This window comes from Callorhinchus milii, unplaced genomic scaffold, assembly GCF_018977255.1.
Source record: "Callorhinchus milii isolate IMCB2004 unplaced genomic scaffold, IMCB_Cmil_1.0 Scaffold4, whole genome shotgun sequence".
NCBI classification, from domain to species: Eukaryota; Metazoa; Chordata; class Chondrichthyes; order Chimaeriformes; family Callorhinchidae; genus Callorhinchus; species Callorhinchus milii.
In genome coordinates this window covers 79741424-79762272 of record NW_024704745.1, presented here as the reverse complement: position 1 = coordinate 79762272, position 20849 = coordinate 79741424, and the positions used below count along the sequence as shown (strand labels likewise).

General features: G+C 46.9%; 1 protein-coding gene across 5 annotated transcripts in view; it reads right to left on the bottom strand.

The window, feature by feature from the left end:
* Nucleotides 1-372: 372 nt before the first annotated feature.
* LOC103189209 (proteoglycan 4) overlaps nt 373-20849 on the bottom strand; it is a 33245-nt gene continuing 12768 nt past the window's right edge. For 2 of the 5 annotated variants that reach the window (XM_042334467.1, XM_042334468.1), the window contains 15 exons: nt 20556-20660; nt 18188-18280; nt 17372-17476; nt 15723-15818; nt 15018-15089; nt 13969-14064; nt 12952-13008; nt 12395-12496; nt 11871-11915; nt 11208-11300; nt 10423-10491; nt 9702-9776; nt 8395-8478; nt 7121-7231; nt 373-932 (listed from right to left, as the gene is read on the bottom strand). In XM_042334467.1, coding sequence (XP_042190401.1) covers nt 798-932; nt 7121-7231; nt 8395-8478; nt 9702-9776; nt 10423-10491; nt 11208-11300; nt 11871-11915; nt 12395-12496; nt 12952-13008; nt 13969-14064; nt 15018-15089; nt 15723-15818; nt 17372-17476; nt 18188-18280; nt 20556-20660 — 1338 coding nt within the window. In that variant the 3' untranslated portion in view covers nt 373-797. Of the gene's footprint in view, nt 933-5586; nt 5808-7120; nt 7232-8394; nt 8479-8772; nt 8936-9701; nt 9777-10422; nt 10492-11207; nt 11301-11870; nt 11916-12394; nt 12497-12951; nt 13009-13968; nt 14065-15017; nt 15090-15722; nt 15819-17371; nt 17477-18187; nt 18281-20555; nt 20661-20849 lie in introns of those variants that run through there. The other 3 variants (XM_007909539.2, XM_042334469.1, XR_006085031.1) reach the window with 3 other exon arrangements.

Genomic DNA, 20849 nt, shown 5'->3' with positions numbered 1-20849 from the left:
GCAGCCATGGACGGTGATGCTGTTGGCGCCTGAGGTGAGGAGGCGCTGATGAGAGCCAATCAGGAGAGCCTCGGTCTTGTTGAGGTTCAACTGAAGAAAATGAGCTCTCATCCAGGACTTGACGCCCCCCCACAACAACAACAGGTGACTATCGGCACAGTCGAGGGATGTAGGGCGAGTGTTCTAGAGTTCCAGTGGGGTGTAGTAGCCGAACCGAGAGAACTTAGGGACAAGCAGGAGGCCAGAACTAGTTGAGCAGAGACCCCATTTACCCATTTCCTCCTCCCCACACACCACCCCACTCTCATTGGCTTTGACACACATTTCAGAGGATGACCAAATGAGTACACAGGGACAGACACTCAGGACATTTTGAATGCTTTATATAAGACCTCAGTACGAGATGTTTTGGAGACTCTTTCAGTCACAACAGTGCAGACTATTTATGACCACTGAACTCCACAACCTAGGAGCAATAGGAGGTTAGGGGAGGAGTGGGGTTCATATGTGCATGTATATATGGGGGTGGGTAGGGGGAAGGGAGAGAAAATGGGAATGCACATCAGAGAAATATATATAAATCTATGTATAAATTCGAGTACATTTGAGTGCAGCAAAATTTAAACTAAATCAGCAAGTGCACCATCAAATGTAAAAAAAACTCATGAAAAAGTACATGTTCATCTGAGATACACGTCTATGTACAGATATATTAAACGTCCCGAATTTTTAAACGAGTTTCGTCTTTAGTGTCCTTGTGAGCGAGAGAGAGAGAGAGCAAGAGAGAGAAACAGAAGCTACTGGAGAAACTGGTCCAACTTCTTCTGAATGTTTGAGAAGGCATCCTTCCCTAGGTAATCGATGTGTCCTTCTTCCCACTTGCGGCGATCCATTCCCTCTCCCCTGGTGGCCTTGGAAGTGGCCGCTGGCCGCTGTGATTGATGTAAAAACAAGACAAAATATAAATCTATAAAAAAAATTTATAAAACGCGTCATTAATAAGGATAATGAAGGGAAAGGGGGGAAGGGGATGCTAGCGTGTGGCATTTCTTTACTGGATTCTTTAACAAAATAATCCGGAGTAGTGGAAATTATTAATAATAATCCTTGCTTTTCACAAAGCTCTTTGGAAAGTCATCAAAGTGCTTCACAGGATTTTGCCGTCAAGTAGGGTGACTGTGTATTTTGCGTAGGCAGATTTGGCCCACTGTAATGCTACCAAACAGTCAGCGAATGTCAGTTTTATCCGGAGAAACTCCCTTCTCTTCTCGAATTGTGCCATTGGGAGAGCTAACTCAGTTTGGTAAAGCAAGGGACTCAATAGTAATAATAATCCCTGCATTTGATACGGCGCCTTATCACGTCTTCAAGACGTCTCAAAGCACTTCACAGAATACACTGTAAGTGAATTGACTATATTTTGTGGGCGAAACGTGGCAGCCAATTGCGCACAACCGCATCCCACAAGCAGCTGTGGATTGAGTGACCAAATTATTATTATTTGCTTACAGAGTGGAATTGCCATGGAGAATTTGGACGGAGGAAATCCCAAGTGAGATTGCCACATGTTAGACCTTCTCCCCCCCCCACTATGGACCCCTCTTCCCCAGCGTTAGTGCAATTGGTTAGTGCTAACACAATCTATTTCAGAGATACCAACATCTCCCATCAGAAAGATCTGCTAATAGTCATCTACTAAGAATAATACCAGTAATACTAAACCAATGCATCGGCTATTACTAGTCTAATACTGTCATGTTTTTGGTGAACTTTTGAGTTGCGAAAAGTGTCCCCCCTGCTCGCTCGCCCCAGCCCCCATCTCCGCGCCCTCCCCCTCACCCCGTTTACTACGCTGGAGGGCTCGCAAGTGCTGGAAAATCTGAAAAGGAAAGAGAAACACGCTGGGAATCCACAGCAGCTCAGGCCGGCACCTGGAAGAGAAAGAAAAGTTAAACGTTTCTGCCACTGACCCTCCCTCAGGGAGGGATGCCCTGGAGCGAGAGACCCCCACCCCAAACCCCCAGAGACGATCCGCCAATCAACTACCAACCAGGTTCCTACTCACTGCTAGGTAAAGGCGTGGAGTAAGGAACTTGCCCGGGTATCAAACCCAGGTCCTCTCGCTTGCGAGGCGAGTGCACTAACCACCACATTACAGGACTCCTATTAAAAGAACAGGTTAGAGGCAGCCCCAATGAGGGTGGTGTGGACACAGCTGCTACCTACAGACCAGGAGCTCCCTGTTGGAATCTCGAGCCCAGGTTGAGTTTGCTGGGCTCAGTGGGGAGTGGGTGCGGAGGCTGAATTCATCCCAGCATTCCCACGGTTAGGAGGGAAAAAACAGTCAGGCTTCCTGCTCTTTGTCCCTCTACAGCACCATCTACTGCTGGTTGGGCACGTGTGTGTGCGTGTGTGTGTATGGCGGTCTGGTGGGGAGAGGTTAGGCTCAGCTGCGACGCCCTCTACAAGCCAGTGAGCTGCTACTCACTGCCGAGGCTCCACACATCAACAACGGCCACTTAGGATGACATGGGGGCGGGGGAGGGAAGTCAGGGCAACCGACACCCCAGCGGGAGGAGGCCAGACCAGGTGCAGGGAGGGGGTGGGGCGAGAATTAGAAAAATACCTGGACACAATACGTTTATATTTCTTAAAACAAAAAGTTAATTATGTCCGGAGAACCCAGTGTTACACAGTTCAATCAGTTTAAAGTCTCAGCTGATGGATGAAACCTCAAGCAACGCAGATCTTTTTTGGAGGCTGGAGCCAGTTGAACCTGCAATGGCTAACAAGTGAGAGGACCCGGGTTCGATTCCCGGGCAGGGCAAAGCATAGGGCAAGTTTCCTTACTCTACACGCCTCTGTTTACCGAGCAGTCAGTAGGAACCCGGTTGTTAGTTGATTGGCGGATCGCTTTTCCATGGATAATAATCTCTTTAAAAAAATTTGATCACTCAGTCCACGACTGTTTGTGGGACGCTGCTGTGCTCAATTGGCTGCTGTGTTTCATCCACAAAATATACAATAAATTCACTTTACAGTATATTCTGTGAAGTGTTTTGAGACGTAATACATGATAAGGTGCTGTATCAAATGCAAGAATTATTAGTACTCTGGGGTCCTTAAGCCTTGGCTCTTGCCAACCTGCACCTAATATTCTCTGGAATAACATAAGCAGCATGCGAAAAAAAAGTGTATTTGAAGCCCTTAATGATTCCTGTAATGAAGGTATGACAAGAGAAGTACAATAGGATTAGAAACTCGTAACCTGATTTACAATTGGACTGGGAGACTGGGCGAGGAGGACGTTTCATTCAAAGTTGCTGGTTCTAAGGAGGTAATGGACCATGAACAAATGAATCAGTAATCTCAAGACTGCATCAAACTTTTAGTTCATGGTTTTCTGCCACAGTGCCTTATTTTATTTTGTGTTTTTTTTGGACCTTTTCTAACTGAATATTTTCAATACACTCTCCTGGGGAGGGAGGGAGGTAAGAGGAGTAGAGCTTTGCTGGCTCCCAGACGATGACATGTCAGAATCGAGCCCACCCTCTGTGGCCGTCTCTCTCGGTTGTCTGGTTCCTCAGCCAGTCTGCAGTACTGCTGATGACAGACGGCCCAGCCCATAAGCAGGATTTTCGGAGCAGACCGGTCACTGGGGGCAGCGATCCTCCCCACTCATCTACAAGCCAAAGCTCTAAAAGGTAGGATGGTCCTAGCTGGACAAGAGGCAGAAAGTGTTTAAGGCTCTCAATGAATGGTAAGCTATGTGGGTTTGGCTTGTTGAACATCAGCAGTTATTCTCAAGCCTTGGCTCTGGAATTAGGTTAATCAGTGTACGTCCCTCCAGGGAGAGAGAGCGCATTCCATTCCAGACATGAGGAAATTCCCAAGTATAGGTATATGGATCTCCCAGTCTCGCTTAGAGACTCTTAAAGTCCAGGGATGGGTTTCACAATCTGATCACATTGCAAGTGGAATGTGGGTTCACCCAATGGCCCAAATATCTGCCTATGAAATGCACAGTCACTACACCCAACAGTTAAAAAAGGAGGAGTTATGTGACGTTTCGACAACGTGTGATAAGGCGGAATACCAAATGCAAGGCTTATTATTAATTATTTACAAACATCACTAGATCAAAGACTTTGTTGCCAATTCTTATATTAGCACATCATAATGGTGAATTCATCATAAAATCAGATGCAGACCATTTGGTGAAACAAGTCTGCAATGGTGCTTTCCTCCACATGTGCCACCTCGTCTCTTCCTGAATTCCTGCACGCTCTTCCCCCGACCTCCCCTTTAATGTCTCTCCCCTTCAAGATTTCATTAATTTCCCCATTGTTCAGCGCTCCGAGACACTCTCTTGTACAAAGGGAGTTTCTCTCCCAGTGTCCTGGCCAATAATCCCCAAAATAATACTGGTTCTTCACTTCATAGCTGTTTGTCAGACATTGCTGTGTGCAAATGGGCTGTTGTGTTCATCTACAGTCATTACACGTGACACTAAATCCTGTGAAGCGCTTTGAGATGTCGTGCTGATATAAAAAGTGCTATACCAAATGCAAGGATTATTCTCGTTATATAAATGCAATTTTTTTTTAGTCAGCCAGCTGACCAACACACACACACTCACACTCACACTCAGCACCGTGCTCAAGAGTATCCAAACTGAACTCCACTCATCTCATCTACACATAGAGATTCCCGTGTCTGGAATAGAATGCACACTCTCTCTCTCATCACAGAGGGATGCATCCTGCTTACCTAATTCTGGAGAGTCTCGGGCACAGGTTGGCAAGAGCCAAGGTTTGGGGATTTATCTACATATTTCCCATCTAACAGAATTTGTGCCCCTCACAGTTTGCGGAGGACAATGTCACATTCCAACCACCAGGACAGGAGGGGACTGTGGCACCTCTTTTGGAGACACATTTAGGATTCTTGCGATTACTCAGGAGCGGAGAAAAGGAACTTGGAGGACTTTCCACTGCTTGTCCAGCTAGGACCACCCTACCTGTTAGGGCTTTGACTTGCAGGGTTAACAGGAGCTGAGTCGGTGGATTCCCTGTGCCTTATGGAAGCTGGTTTGATCCTTCAAGTCCTGCCAACAAGCCAGTCTGAGTTCGTCTGTCATCAGTGGTGCCCTGGAGTACTGTGAGCCTGCCTGGCACCAAGCGGACTAGAGAGAGAGGCTCCCACAGAGGGTGGGCTCAATTCTAATATTCCATTGGCAAGCAATTGAATATTAATTAATAATCTAAATATTAATAATTGTAGTTGAGGTACAGATCAGCCAGGATTTAATTGAATGGCAGATCAGGCTCGAAGGACTGAATGGCCTATTCATGTTCCTATATATAAGCACATCACCTTGGAACCAGCTCAGCTCCTAGGAGACCCCGCTTCCTCCCCTCCCCTTGCCGGAGTCAGTCAGTCAGTCAGTATTCAGACCCAAAGGAGCAGTCAATCTCATTGGTGAGACCAATTTTACTTGCAGAAATTACATGATGCTTTGACACACACCAAGCCATACAATTCCTGTTTTTCTAAAAAAAAACAAGGACCGCTTTGCATTGGGAGGGGCGGAAGTTCAAATGAGAAATAAAAACAGCCTTTGTCGTTGTTTTTTTTGTTTGGTCTGATCTTCAGGTCACAATTTGGATTCTATTAGTTTTGTAAAAAAAAAAGAACGTTTAAATCTCCCATTTCACTGCCCCAGGAGCATCAGCGATCAGCTGTAACACAGGGACCTTGGGGTTTATCACATCGACTGGATGGCTTTATCGAAGCTTTCCGTAGTCCTATCAACATAAAGATACGAGGGTCACAAAAATTGCTGTGTTCTGCAAAAAAAAACAGCATTTATCACGATGGCGAGACGAGTCAAAGCGCTTCACAGGATTACAACTCTGACATGTAGTGACTGTGTTTTTGTAGGTGAACACAGTAGCCAACAATGTGCCACAAACAGCCATGAAGTGGAGTGAATGATTGAATTTATCTGGTAATAATACTTGCATTTGATAGAGACCTGTATTTGATATTGCATTTGATATTGAGATGCCTCAAAGCGCTTCACGGGATATATTGTAAAGTGAATTGACTGTGTAAAGTGATTCTCTTGGCTCAGGTGTCAAGTCAGTTCTGCTAAGTGAAAGGTGCTATAGATGTGTAAATATGTATTGAGTAAATATGTTCATGCATTTTTGCTTAAAATCGCAGTTTCTGGCAGTGAGTTCCACATTCTCACCGCCCTCTGTGTGAAGTTCCTCCTAAACTCTGTTAAGTTCAGTACTGGTTACCTTATAATAATTAAGAATAATGATAATAATAATAGCATCGGATATAGCATCGCATCACCTCATTGAGACGCCTCAAAGCGCTTCACAGAATATACTGTAAAGTGGATTGACTGTATATTTTGTAGGTGAAACACGGCAGCCAATTCCGCACAGCAGCGTCCCACAAACAGTCATGGATTAAGTGATCAAATTATTATTATATATTTTTTAGCAGCTTAACACCACTGGAAAGCGATCCACCAATCAACTACCGACCGGGTTCCTACTCACTGTTGGTAAACAGAGGTGTGTAGAGTAAGGAAACTTGCCTAAGGTTTGGCCGTGCCCAGGAATCAAACTTAGGTCCTCTCGCTTGCGAGGCCTCTAACCACTGAGCTACAGGACTGCACATATTTATACCCTCTAGTTTGGGGCTCACCAAATGGAAACAGCCCATTGACGACCTTATTGGAGATGGAAACTGTCAGAACTTTTCCCCTCCCTCTATTCCCTTCCCCCCAAAAAACACACACACAGACAACCCTGGAATGACCATAAGTGCTTCTTCCACCCCACAGACCAAACCCGGCTACACCAACTTACTTATTGGTTTCACCGGAACTTACCACAGCCTCGCCAGACATTGTGCCCCCGGTTCCCGAGTCTGTTGATGGCAGGGGGATATGGTTTGCTCTCCCTTTTCCCCCCCACCACCACCATAAAACCGATGCATAAACCCCACCCCCCCAAAAATTTACCAAAAATGCAGAGGGCGGGGTGGGGAGAAGGGGGTAGGGGGAGTGGGGGGTAAGAGAGCGCATGCTTCGCTGTACCAGTTCCTTGGATGCCTTCCTCGCCAGGTCGGATGGAAAGAGTGGAGCCAGCAGCTTGACTGGTTCAACCTGTCCCAGTTTGGACATCGATTTATACAGAATAACTGGCTCCTGGAAAGATGGGGGAAACGGACAGTTAGAGTCAAACACTCGGACCTAGACTTACACCTGGTCCACGCTGGGGTTTATACTCCATGAACCTTCTTTATTAGTGTTTGCTCCCCCTCCATTCCCTCCTCCCTTATTCGTGGCATTGTATTTTCTCTCAAATATGGGAGGTCTACACATTCACCACCCTCCTGAAAATTCCTGAAACCCTCCTAACTTCCACTGCCTGTCATATCATAGCAACAGCGTTGGAAGAGTGGCCCTTAGACTAACTCTCTTACCCTCTCCCCCCCTTTACACACATTAACAAAGAGACATCAATCACCCGACATCTGTCCATTCTCTGCCCCTCCATTCATACACACCAACAACAACTTGCATTTATATAGCACCTCTCACGCAGAGTAGCATCCTAGACCACACAACTACAACTACCACACATTGTGGAGTCCTGTAGCTCAGTGGTTAGAGCACTCGCTTTGCAAGTGAGAGACCTGAGTTCAATTCCAGGCAGAGGGCGAAACCTTGGGCAAGTTTCCTTACTCCACACAGAGCCTAATAATAATCCCTCCAAAAAACAAAAAAAACAATAATTAAATTGGTCATTTTCAATCTATGACTGTTTGTGGGACATTGCTGTGCGCAATTGGCTGCCGCGTTCGCCCACAAATATACAGTCAACTCACTTTACAGTATATTCTGTGAAGCGCTTTGGGACGTCCTCCCGACGTGAAAAGCGCTATATCAAATGCAAGGATTATTATTATTATAACTATTACCCACCCCCACACACATCCATTTCCTCCTCCCCCCGCCACACGGACCACATGTCCATTACCCCCTACATACACAAACCTACCTGTATAATCCCCCCCTCCACCCCTCCTGTGTGGGCCGCCAGTTAAATCAATGGTGAGAAATTATACAACAATTGGCAAAATCATAAGAGTCTTACAGCACAGAAGGAGGCCATTCGGCCCATTGTGCCTGTAACAGCTACCAACTATTCCCACTTCCCCCACTCTTCCCCCATAGCCCTGCAAATTATTTTTTTTCTTTTAATAATCCAGGTCAGGTTCCTGAATTTTCTCTCCTGCTCTACCCCACCCCCGTAAAGCTCCAGCTATCACAGGCCTGAAGACGTCCAGACTGAAGTTCATATCTACCATCTCCTTGGGTAACTTGGTCTTTGGTTCGGGAGGATGCAGGGGAGCCAGGAGCTTAATAGGTTGAAGTTTTCTCACTGGTTTCTGGGGAGAATGAGGAACACACCTTACAATTGTAGAATCACTGAATGTTAACACTCCTCATCTCCCTCTTCAACCTCACACTGACCTCACACCCCAGCCCCATCCCGCCCCCTGCCTCTGTAACTCACACAGACCCCACTACTTCCCTTCCCTCAGTCAACATCAACCTGTTTCATATCCACCATCGGTGGGTGACCTTTTAACCAATCTGCCCCCACTCTCTAGAACACCCTCACATAACCCCTCCAACTGCGTCATTCCCTCCTCAAATTCAAAGCCCACCTCAAGGCTTACCTCGGGTTGGCCATCTAGGGGGTGTAAAAGTGCAGGGTTTGGGCACTTTGTATATAAAGACTCATAGCCCAGGCTGACGCTCCAGTTTAAAACTCGTCGGTGGGTGGAATGAATGGTGTGGGAGGTGCCGTCCTTCAGACGAGATATCTGCCCATTCGCGCAGCTGTTAAAAACGCCGTGACACAATTCAAACAAGCAACATCCATTGAACATTTATATCACACTGGGTGGACTTTCCAGAGCAGAGCTGGGGGTGGGAGGCAGCTGAGAGAGGTGGGGAGGGAGGGGTGGGTGAAATCAGAGGGGCTCCGCGATGGAGTTCCAGAAAGCTCGCCCACTGATGGTGGGGGGTATCAGGTGGGGGGTGTTAGCTGAGCAGAGGGTGCAGCAGGGTCAGTGGGGTTGCAGGAGGGTGGTGGAGGTAGGGTGGGGGCAAGGCCTTGAAGGGATATTAAAAAGGAGAAGGGAGTTTCTCGGTGTCCTGGCCAGCAATCTGCCAGATAAACCCAACAGGATTATGGAATCCTGGAGCAACAATTTATGGAGCCACATCTCAACAACAACAACTTGCATCTACACAGCGACCCCTCATGCAGGGTACTGTCCAGAGCGCCTGACAGTGCGGAGCACGACACCAAGTCTGAGAGAGGGGGGAGGTGACCTCAGGCACTGTCAAAGAGGAAGGTCTTCAGGCCCCACCTGTAAACATGGAAGGAGAGGGCAAGGCGGAGGGATAGAGGAAGAGTGTTCCGGAGCTTCGGGGCGTAGTGACTGGAAGTGCGGCCACTCGATGGTGGAGTGGAGGGCACGAGGGACAAGCAGAAAGCAAATCTCTTACAAAGGCTGTGCGACTAGCAGCCCCCGAACACCCCCCACCCCAAAAAAGAGAACCATTGAAGTAATGAATTGCGTGCTGAAGCATTGTGTACCGGTTCTATACGTGGATGTTGAACAGCCTCAGACTGTCCGGAAGTGGAAGAATCAGCATCACTTTCAAAGGCTGACTGTGGGCACAGAATAACACCAATTAATTTCCATCGGATCGTTAATAATAATAATCCTTGCATTTTATATAATGCCTTATCCCATCGAGACGTCTGTATTGACTCTATATTTTGTGGGCGAAACGTGGCAGCCAATTGTGCACAGCAGTGTCCTACAAACAGTCGTGGATTGAGTGTCCAAATTATTATTATGAATTATATTTTATAATATACCAAAGCACTTCACAGGATTTCTCCCACAAAAGACACAGTCACTCCACAATATATTCTGTGAAGAGCGTTGAGACGTCTTGAGGACCTGATAAGGCTTTGCATTGCGTCGAAATCAAGGATTATTATGATTTACTGTCAATTGGAACGATCTTGTGTATTTGTGGGTGAAATTGCCTCCTTCAAGGCCCATCTCAATACTTTCCTCTTGTGTCTTTGGTCATCCTCCCACCCTCACAAATACAGCTCAAGCACAAACCCTGGACTGTCCGTTACAGTGGGACATCCTCCCAAAGAGAAAGGGGATGTATAAATGCAATGAGTTGTTGTCTCAAAGTGTGCAACAACACTGCTGAGCACCAAAGCTGGGGGGTGAAATGGAGGGTGCGGAAGGAGAGAGAGGGAAGGGGACATGACGAGAGTAAAGCCAATGTACCTGTTCCGCAGATGTAGAGCTGATGGATTCAAACTCTCGACTTTCAGAAATGCTGGTCTCAAAGTGTGGCTGTAGAAAGTTAATACAACGCCAGGTTTAGCCCAGTGCCACACAGGGACTCTGCATTTGCTTCAATAAACTGGTCAGGGTTTATTAAACACCACTGGCCCTGACGTCAAGAGATACAAATCTCTCAAAGGCAATGCAGCACTCAATTACAATGATAAATACAATGTCGGGAGGACATTTTAAGCTCTCCGGCACGCCATCCGCCGCGAACAACAACAAAATTACATTAGTATAGCGCCTTTCACGTCAGGAGGACGTCCCAAAGCGCTGGAGGCCACGATATAAATGCAAGTTGTGTTGTCCCAAAGTGCTTCACAGGATCTGCTGTGAAGTGTAGTCACTGTGTGTTCTGGGCGAACGTAGCAGCCAATTTGCGCACAGCAACATCTCGCAAAATAGCTTTGAAGTGAAGGACCAATTTTATCCAGGGGATTGTCAGCCGGGTCATTGGGAGAGAGAAACTCTTTTCTCTTTTCAAGTAGCGCCACAGGATCTGAACATCCACCCGAACATTCACATGCAATGAGCGACATCTCTGACAATGCAGTGTTCCCCCCCCCCAGCACCGCCTCAGATCATCAGACAAGACTATACCAGTTCAAATTCCCCAATGTGGGGCTTGAACTGAGCCAGGCTGATAGTGGAATTTATCCACAAATATGCATCATAGAAACACTCTCCCCGCACTGTCTTCCTATCAATAGGGCCACGCTTACAGATTCTCGTTTGACAGATGTGTCGTTGGAATGTTTCCGGGCTTTCGGAGGGCTTTTTTTACCAGCAGTTGGTCTGATGTTTGTACCACTTCTCTGTCGTTTAAAACAAAAACATTTTCAAAAGTTACCTTTAATAATGAAAAATATCCTTCCATTTGATACAGCGCCTTTTAACGACAATAATCCTTGAATTTGATACAGCGCCTTATCAGGTCATTGGGATGTCTCAAAGCGCTTCACAGGATATACACTGCACTGCATTTTGGGGGCAAAACGCGGCAGCCGAATGCGCACAGCAGCATCCCACAAAAAATAGTGACCACATTATTTTTTAATATTATTTTTAAGAGGGATTATTACCCCCGAAAGCGATCCGCCAATTACAACCGGGTTTCCACTCAGTGCTGGTGAATCCCCTTTTCTCTCATCTCACAGGATCTTTTAACATCTGGCTGAACGGGCACAAACGGGACTTTGGTTTAACGTCTAATCCAAAGGACAAACCTCTTGGCAACTCTGCTCATCTCCTCTCTGGTTCTTTTGCCAATTATCTTAAATCTGTGTCCTCTGGTTACCAACCCACCCGCTTCCATCCTCATTGCTCCCCTCTGCACCACCCGACAAGACTGGTGTGGGTCACAGATGTTAGTGGGACTGACATACCTGTGGTGGAGTCTCAGTGGGCTTGGGCTCTTGTTTCCAGGTAACCTACAGAATATAAACAACATCATCTTTAAGCCATTGGGAAGTCTACTCTCTATTTGTGGGCGAGGAATAGGGAAGGAGGAGCAAAGAGAAAGAAAGGAGGGGAAAGCAGAGACGAAGAGAGGAGAGTATTACGGTAAATTATCTTTCGCTTAGCAAAACAGTGAAATTATTCACCGCGGCAATACTGGCCACAACTAGTATTGGGCTTTGGCTGTGGGGTTACATGGAGCTGAGGGGGAGGATTCCCTGCCCCCAGTGACTGGTCGGCCTTCCAGGTCCTGCTGATGAGCCGGGCCGGGCTGTGCTGCCATCAGCAGTGAGTGCCCTGGGACACTGCGGCCCCTCCTGGCTCAGGAACCGGACTAGAGACCGTCATTCCATTGCCAGGCCTGTCACCTTGGAGCCAGTTCAGCTCCGAGGAGACCCCACTAACTTTTTCCCCTGTAATGTAAACTGGTATTGGGAGTGCACGTGCTTACAACAGGTTCTTTCTTGACAGACTTGGTCTCGTAACGTTTCCTGGGTTTCAGGGGGCTGGAAGGCCTGGGAGATAGTTTTGCAGGTATTCGGTTTGCCTTCCCCTGGGAGACAATAAACAACAACAACAAATGACATTTACGCAGCGCCTTTCACGTCAGGAGGGTGTCCCAAGGTGCTGGACAGTCAAGGGTTTGGACCTGAGCTGGGGGTTGAGATCAGGAGGGGTGGAGGGCGCGGGATTGGGGGGTAGGCGGGTGACCAAAAGAGTGGAATGTCTTGAGATGGGCCTTGTAGGAGGCAAGGGAAGGAACGAGGCGGAGAGACTATGGGATGGAGTTCCAGAGGATGGGGGCAGAGAGGCTGAAGGCCTGACCACCGATGGTGGTGTAGGCCGGGCGGGAGACATGGAGTTGGCTAGAGCCTGCTGAGGGGAGGGAGCGGACAGGTTAATATTATTTATTAGAAAACGTTCATCAATTTCTTTCTGGTACTTAAGCCAGATCCTCTTCCCCTGACTGGACTGTGTGGATCACAGATGTCAGTGGGGCTGACGTACCTGCTCTGGAGGCTCAGGCTCTTGCCTCGAGGCGATCTCAGGTTTGTGGTCAACCTGCTGAACATTAACATCATCAGCTATAAGGCATAATAATAATTATAATGTGATAAAGCGCTTTACAATTCTAATTTTGTTGCTGTATATCAAATGCAAGGATTATTATTATTATTAGCCACTGGCACATCTACTCTCTATTTGCGGGCAAGCACCAGGGAAAGAGTGGGAACAGAAATAATTTGTTTTTTTTGCCCAGCCGGGTGTCTGACACACACAGAAACCCCTCACTGTTGCTTAAGAGTCTCCAAATCAATCTGAAAATTCCATACATGTCACCTACACATGGAAATCCCAGGGAGAGATTGTTGGGATGGAATGCGCTCTCTCTCTCTCTCTCTCTCCCTGGAGGGACGCCCCCTGTCTACCTAATTCCGGAGAGTATTAGGCACAGGTTGGCGAGAGCCAAGGCTTGGGGGGGGCCCAGAGTGTGTGTTGGGGTAACTGCTGGAGTCTAACCGGCTAAACCCACACAGCTTGGCCATTGCTATCACTGTCTGGCCAAGCTTTCCCGCTGCTTGTCCAGCGAGGACCCCCTTCCCCGACAGGGCTTTGGCTGTGGGGTTACCAGGAGGTGAGGGGAGGATTCGCTGCCCCCAGTGACCGGTCGGCCCTTCCAGGTCCTGCTGATGAGCCGGGCCGGGCTGTGCTGCCATCAGCAGTGACTATCCTGGAATACTGTGGATCCACCTGGCTCAGGAACCGGGACTAGAGCCCATCAGAGAGGGCTGGCTTGATTCCGATATTCAGTTGGCAAGCAGTTCAGCTCCAAGGAGACCCGGCTTACCATCCCTCCCACCAAGGAGGTGAAAGCAGAGAGAAGAGCATTAAGACAAGTTATCTCTCTCTCCAAGAACAATAAGTGAAACAATCAATTATTGGTGACAATTCACCAATAATTGCCCAATAATTCTCCATAACTGGCCTGCAGTGTAAACTGGTATTGGGAGTGAATACGCTTACAACAGGCTCTTTCTTGCCAGACTTGGTCTCGTACTGTTTCCTGACTTTCAGGGGACTGGAAGCACTGGGTTTTGCAGGTATTCGGTTTGCCTTCCCCTGGGAGACAACAAATCATTAACATTATCTTTAGAAAATGTTCATCGGTTTCTTTTTCTAAGAAAAAAACGTTGACATTTTATAAGAATACTTTCATTTGATGTAACGCCTTTCACGTCAGGAGGACGTCTCAAAGCGCTTCAAAGTGTAGTGACTGCCTGGGTTTTGTGGGCAAACACAGGAGCCAATTTGCACACAGCAACATCCCGCAAACAGCTATGATGAACTTTATCTGGTGGATTTTCGGCCAGGACAGGGAGGGAGAGAAAAACTCTCTGCTCTATTTGAATAGCATCACAGGATCTATAAGATCCATCTGAACAGATACAGACGAGACCTTGGTTTAATGTCTCACCCAAAGTACGACACCTCTGCCCTGGAGCATCAACCTAGACTGTGAGCTCCAAGTCCAGACTCATAGGCTAGAAAGCCCCTGACGGAGCTAAACTGAGCCCTCAGGCCCTCCTTGAGGCTTCCAGGCACAACTAAACTTGGCAAGCCATGGCTCTGAGATGATATCTAACTACTGAGCTACATGGAGTCCTGTAGCTCTGTGGTTAGAGCACTTGCCTCGCAAGCGAGAGTACCTGGGTTTGATTCCCAGGCAGGACAGGGCGAAACGTTGGGTAAGTTTCCTTACTCCACACGCCTCTGTTTCCCAGCAGTAAGTAGGAACCTGGTTGTTAGTCAATTGGCAGATCGGTTTCTGGGGGTAATAATCCCTTGAAAAAAAAACTAATAGTCTGCTCGCTCAATCCACGGCTGTGTGTGGGACGCTGCTGTGCACAATTGACTGCCGCGTTTCGCCCACAAAATATACAGTCACTACACGTTACAGTGTATTCTGTGAAGCGCTTTGAGACATCTTGAAGACGTGATAAGGCGCTGTATCGAATGCCAGGATTATTATTATTATTATCCACTATAACACAATAGGCTTGAGTGTGACATACTGGTTCTGCAGGCGCCCCCTGGTGGGTGGGTTTGGACTCTCGGCTGCGGGAGCTTTCAGTCGCCATGTCCAACTGCAGGAAAGGAACAAAAACATCCTCAGGTTTAAGCCCACTTCATGACTGCTCAACTTATCCGCTCCGTCCACTCAGCAGGTTCCACCCTACTCCACGTCCCCTGACTGGCCCGTCCCACCATCGGCGGGCGGCCTTCAACCTCTCTGCGCAACACAAGGATTATTATTATTATTATTATTATTATTAGCCAGGTTGACACACTGATGCCCGAAAGCATTGCCAAAGAGGCAAGTCTTGAGATTCAAATAGAATGTACAGCACAGAAACAGGCCACTCGGCCTAACCAGTCCGTGCCAGTGTTTATCTCCACGAGTCTCCCCCCATTTCTTACCCCCTCCCTCATGTGAAGGTCCAGCTTCCTCTTGGATGTATCTACACTCTCTGATTCAACCACCACTTCAGGCAGCGACTTCCACAATCTCACTGTCCTCTGTGTGAAGAAGTTCCTCCTAAATTCTCTATTAGATCCAAGTCACTATCTTATACTGTGTCTCCTGGTTACAGTGGGAACAGCCTGGTTACGTTAACCTTATCAAACGGTTTTGTAATTTTAAACACCGTTATTAGATCCCCTCTTGAATGTCTCTTGTGCAACGTATGAATGGATCAGGTATGAATGGATTTGCTTACAGGATCTTTCTTGATGGATCCATCGTCCTGGTGCTTCCTGTGTTTTGGGGGACTGGACAAGTACTGCAGAGATTTCTCAGAAGTCTGTTTGGCCCCCTGCGCAAAAGAGAGAGAAAAGAGAGAGAGGAGAGAGAAGGGAGAGAGAGAGAGATAAAAAGAAAGAAAGAAAATCAAAGGTTAGCTTTACAAACTATTGGTTAATTTCAGGTCGTAATAATCTGGTCAGGAAGTGGGATGGATTCAGACAAGTCTACAGATACATTGAGAGGGATGACACCCCCACCCCTTTGGGTAAACCCCTGACTGTCCAGCACCTTGGGACGTCCTCCCAACGTGAAAAGCGCTGTGTAAATGCAATTGGTTGTTGAAAAAACAAAACTGCAAATGCTATTATGGGGGTAATATTAATTATGATTATTGATCCTAGCATTTGAAAGACACCATTCTCATTAGGAGGACAGCCGTCCCAAAACGCTTCACAGGCTGCAATATGAAGTGTAGTGACTGTTTTTTAAAGCCTACGCAGCAGCCAATTTGGATACAGCAGTGACCCCCAATTCAGCCATGAATTGAATGATTCAGTTTTGTTTTGGGGGATTGTTGGGCAGATCACCAAAAGAGAGAATGTCCCTCCTCTATTCGAGTGGCACCACAGGACCTTTAATGTCCACCTGAACGAGGCACAGACGGGCCTTGGCTTTGTTTCATCTGAAACATGACACCTTTGACAAGGCAGAGTTTGTCCAGCACTGCACTGGGAGGACTGTAATGTACCAGCTTGGGAGGCCTGGAGGGTTCAGGCTCTCGGAGGCTGGAGACTGGAGCGTCCAGGTCAGACTGTAAAAAATTAACACAACATTAGCAGCCTGAAGTCGCAACGACCCTCGTATTCCAGGGGTTATTAGCAGGGTCTGGGGAATACCCTTCCCTCCCCCCTATTTGGAGTCCTGTAGCTCAGTGGTTAGAGCACTCGCCTCGCAAGCGAGAGGACCCGGGTTTGATTCCCGGGCAGGGAGAAACTTGGGCAAGTTCTCTTACTCCACACACAATAAGTTGGAACCTGGTTATTAGTCAATTGGTGGATCGCTTCTCTGGGGGGAATAATTCCTTCAAAAAAATTAAATAATAATTTGGTCACTTCAATCTACGGCTGTTTGTGGGACGCTGCTGTGCGCAATTGGCTGCCGCGTTTCACCCACAAATATACAGTCAGTTTGCTTTAGAGTGTATCCTGTGAAGCTCTTTGAGACATCTCGAAGACGTGATGAGGCGCTGAATCAAATGCAAGGATTATTTATTATTATTATTTCCGCTGATAGGGGACTCAATGACTAGAGGCCATAGTTATAGAATAGTCACAAAAAGAACGAAAGGAGATTTCTTTTCACACATGGGAGTGGAACGTGAGAGGTAAAGAGATATGAAAGATTGAGGATTGAACGGGTATGGGGATCGCTTCTCTCTGTGTGTGCAGATCTCCCATTTTCGAACCTGTGTGGAGTTTGGGTAAAGTTCCTGGACTATCACTCTCTTGGTGTTCAGCCAAGCTGAAAACTTGTTGCAGCAAGTGACAGTCAATTATTCTCAGGGATTTGTTACGCCAACTCTCTGCCCTAGTCTTCAAGCTCATGTAAAGTGGACTTGCTTACAGTTTCCTTCTTCACCGGCGCGCTCTCAATACGCTTCCTGATTTTCGGGGGACTGGGAACTCGGAGGTAGAACTTCTCCGAGGTTGGTCTGGTGCTATTGCTCTTCTGTACAGAGAGAGAGAGAGAGAGAGAGAGAGGAGTCAATGACATCACTAACCTGAAGGCCATCAATTCAAGGTCATTAGCAAATACAAAATGACATTTACACAGCGCCTTTCACGTCATGAGGACGTCCCAAGGCACTGGAAAGTCAGGGATTTGGATCCGAGCTGGGGTTTGGGATCATGAGGGGTGGAGGGCAGGGAGGATGGGGGTAAGAGGGTGGGTGGGGGGGCGAAGGCGCGGTCACAGAGGAGGATCTTGAGACTGGCCTTGAAGGAGCCAAGGGAGGGGGCAAGGTGAAGGGAATGTGGGATGGTGTTCCAAAGGATGGGGCAGAGAGGCAGAGAGACTGAAGGTCCGACTGCCAATGGCGGGGGATAAAGAGTAGGCTGGAGCCCGCAAAAGTGGAGGCAGTGGACAGATGAGTACAGGGTGTTGGTGAGGTGAAGGAGCTGGACAGACTGATCTACTTCACAACAATCCTTGCATACAGCGGCGCATCACGTCATCAAGACGTCTCAAAGCGCTTCACAGAATATACTGCAAAGTGTAGTGACTGTATATTTTCAAGGATGTTTGCGGGGACATTGTTGCGTGAAATTGACGGCCGCGAAATTCACGCACAGTCACACCACTCTACAATGTATCTTGTGAAGCGCTTTGGGATGTGACGTCCTCCTGACGTACCATAAAGGTATCATAACAGATCATTACCAGTTTCTTGGTGAATACGGCTTCCGGTTCAGGTGGTAACAGAGGGGACAGCAGTTTGATCGGTTCTGCAGATTTACAGGCAATTTCTGATGTCTGTAAAGTCATAAAAGACATTATTATTATAATAAAGTTATGCATAAACCCTCAACTCTGTCCATCTGACACACAAAATCCTCATTTCCCCCACTGCCCATTTGAGTTATCAACTGACTTGAGCATGAATCCTCCCAGCGTCAATAGTTTGCTCCTGGAATTATATTTTAATAATAATCCTTGCATTTGATATATCGCCTTATTAGCCCTTTGAGACGTCTCAAAGCGCTTCACAGGATATACTGTGAAGTGGAGTGACTGGAACAGCCATGACGTGAATGACAAACAACACTGTTTAAGGGAAAAAATGTGTAATGTTTTACATTTTTTTTGTATCAATCTTACATTAATGCTCTGATTATAATAATAGTTGCATTTGATATAGTGCCTTATCATGCCATGGAGACACCTCAAAGCGCTTCACAGATTTTGTGGGCGAAACATGGCAGTTTATATACTGTATTATGATTATAATAATTCCTTGCTTTTGATATCAGGATTATCAAATAATATGCATTTGATACAATACTTTTCACGTTAGGATGACAGCTCAAAGTGCTTTGCAGAATTTTACTGTGAAGTGTAGTGGCTGTGTATTTTGCAGGGGGGGAGGAGCCCACTCTGTAAAGCGCTTTAAGACATTTGCTTACGTGAGCTGTAAACTGCTGCGTTCAACAGCCCAGTGAATGCAACTCTTGCATTGGACTTGGCAGCTTATCAATAATATCCTTGCATTTCCCCCACTTATTATGTTTTCTATACGTTTCAAAGCACTTCACAGAATACTCTATAAAGTGAATTGACTGTATATTTTGTGGGCGAAACACAGCAGCCAATTGCACAGAGTTGTGTCCCACAAACAGCCGTGGATTGAACGACCAATTATTATTTTTTAAAATTTATTTATTGTGTTGTTGAAGTGTCTCAAAGAACTTCAGAAGATTTTACTGGAAGGGAATTTTCACGTGTAGGTGGGATGTTTGGAACTCAGTTTGGTTTGGATTATCTTGAGCATGGTGATGGGTTTTCGCATTTGTCAGATACCCAGTGAACACAAAAAAGTGTAGTGACTGTGTTTTGTAGGTGATCGCAATAGCAATTGTGCATAGCAGTGTCCCACAAACAGTTATGAAGTGAATGATTGATTTTATCTGGGGACCAGTTGGTCAGGATACTGGTCTTTTCCAATAGTGCCATAGGACTTGGAACTCATAGACATAGGTTGACAGCCCAATTCAGCGCTGGTAGTGGATGGGGAGAGCAAGAAAGCGTTGCAATATTGGATGGCAAAGCCAAGGGCCTGTCCAGGTGGATGTTAATGATCCTGTGCAAGGATTGTGAAAGTGTTCTGAGATGCTTCCCTGTGTGAGGGGTGCTATATCAGCCCGTCCGTTCCCTCCGCTCGGCAAACACCGGCTGCTTCAGGTCCACCCACACTTCCCACCACACGTTGGTGGTCGGGCAGTCAGCATCTCTGCCCTCACCCTCTGGAACTCCATCCTGCAATCACCCCACCTCACCCCTTCTCTTCCCTCTTTCAAGTCCAGTCTAAAGATCTTCCTCTTCGACTGTGCCTCCGGCCACTCTGCACAATACAATACCATACAAATACAATAGCACAATACAGTACCCGGCTCCCTATCCATATATGAGCATATGTCCCCACTAATCTCTGATTCAACAACCAAGTTGAGTGGCCAAGAAAGAGATTATTCGCATGAGATTAGAGGACCTTCTTAAAAAATAAGAAGTAATAATAATCCTTGCATTTGATACAGGAAGGAGTTTCAAAGCGCTTCACGGGACTCAGCCTTTCTGCCCACTCCCAAACTCTGGAACTCCATCCTGGAGCCTCTCCATCTCTCTTGCCTCCTTCAAGGCCTATCTCAATCTTTTCTTCTTTGACCTTGCCTTTGGTCATCTTCACACCCCCCCCCACCCGCACCACTGCCCACCACCCCTCTCTGATCCCAACCCCCAGTTGGGTGCAAACCTCTCATTGTCAAAAAAAACAAACAATTTGAGAAATTATTACCCCTGAAAAAGTGATCCGTCAATCGATTAACAACCAGGTTCCTACTTACTGCTGGGTAAACAGAGATGTGTGGAGTCAGGAAACATGGCACTCCAGACCCTCCCCAACACCTTAACAGTGGAACAGGTTGGTAAAATAAAGTCACAATGTAATACATTAATATTTTAAACCACTGATTATACTGTTTAAAAGCACATTGCTGGGTGGATTGCGATCAAACACACTCAGGGTCTCACGCACCAGTTCCCTGGATGGCTCATTTCTGCACTTGGACAGTGGGGCTGGCACTTTATCAGGTTCGAACCGTCCTCCATGCACGGCTGACTTGTAGACATCTCCTGACAACTTATAATAAATAAATAAATTAGTTTCTACTCTCGGACACCTGCACCACATCATTCTGCTCAAGTCAACTGGAAACTCATTACCTCATTGGTATCTCGTTTATTCTTGCGGGAAATACTTCATCGACCAACCAAACAATCACCAACAACTTGGATTTGTATAGCACCTTCTGAGACGCTGCCTGCGTGA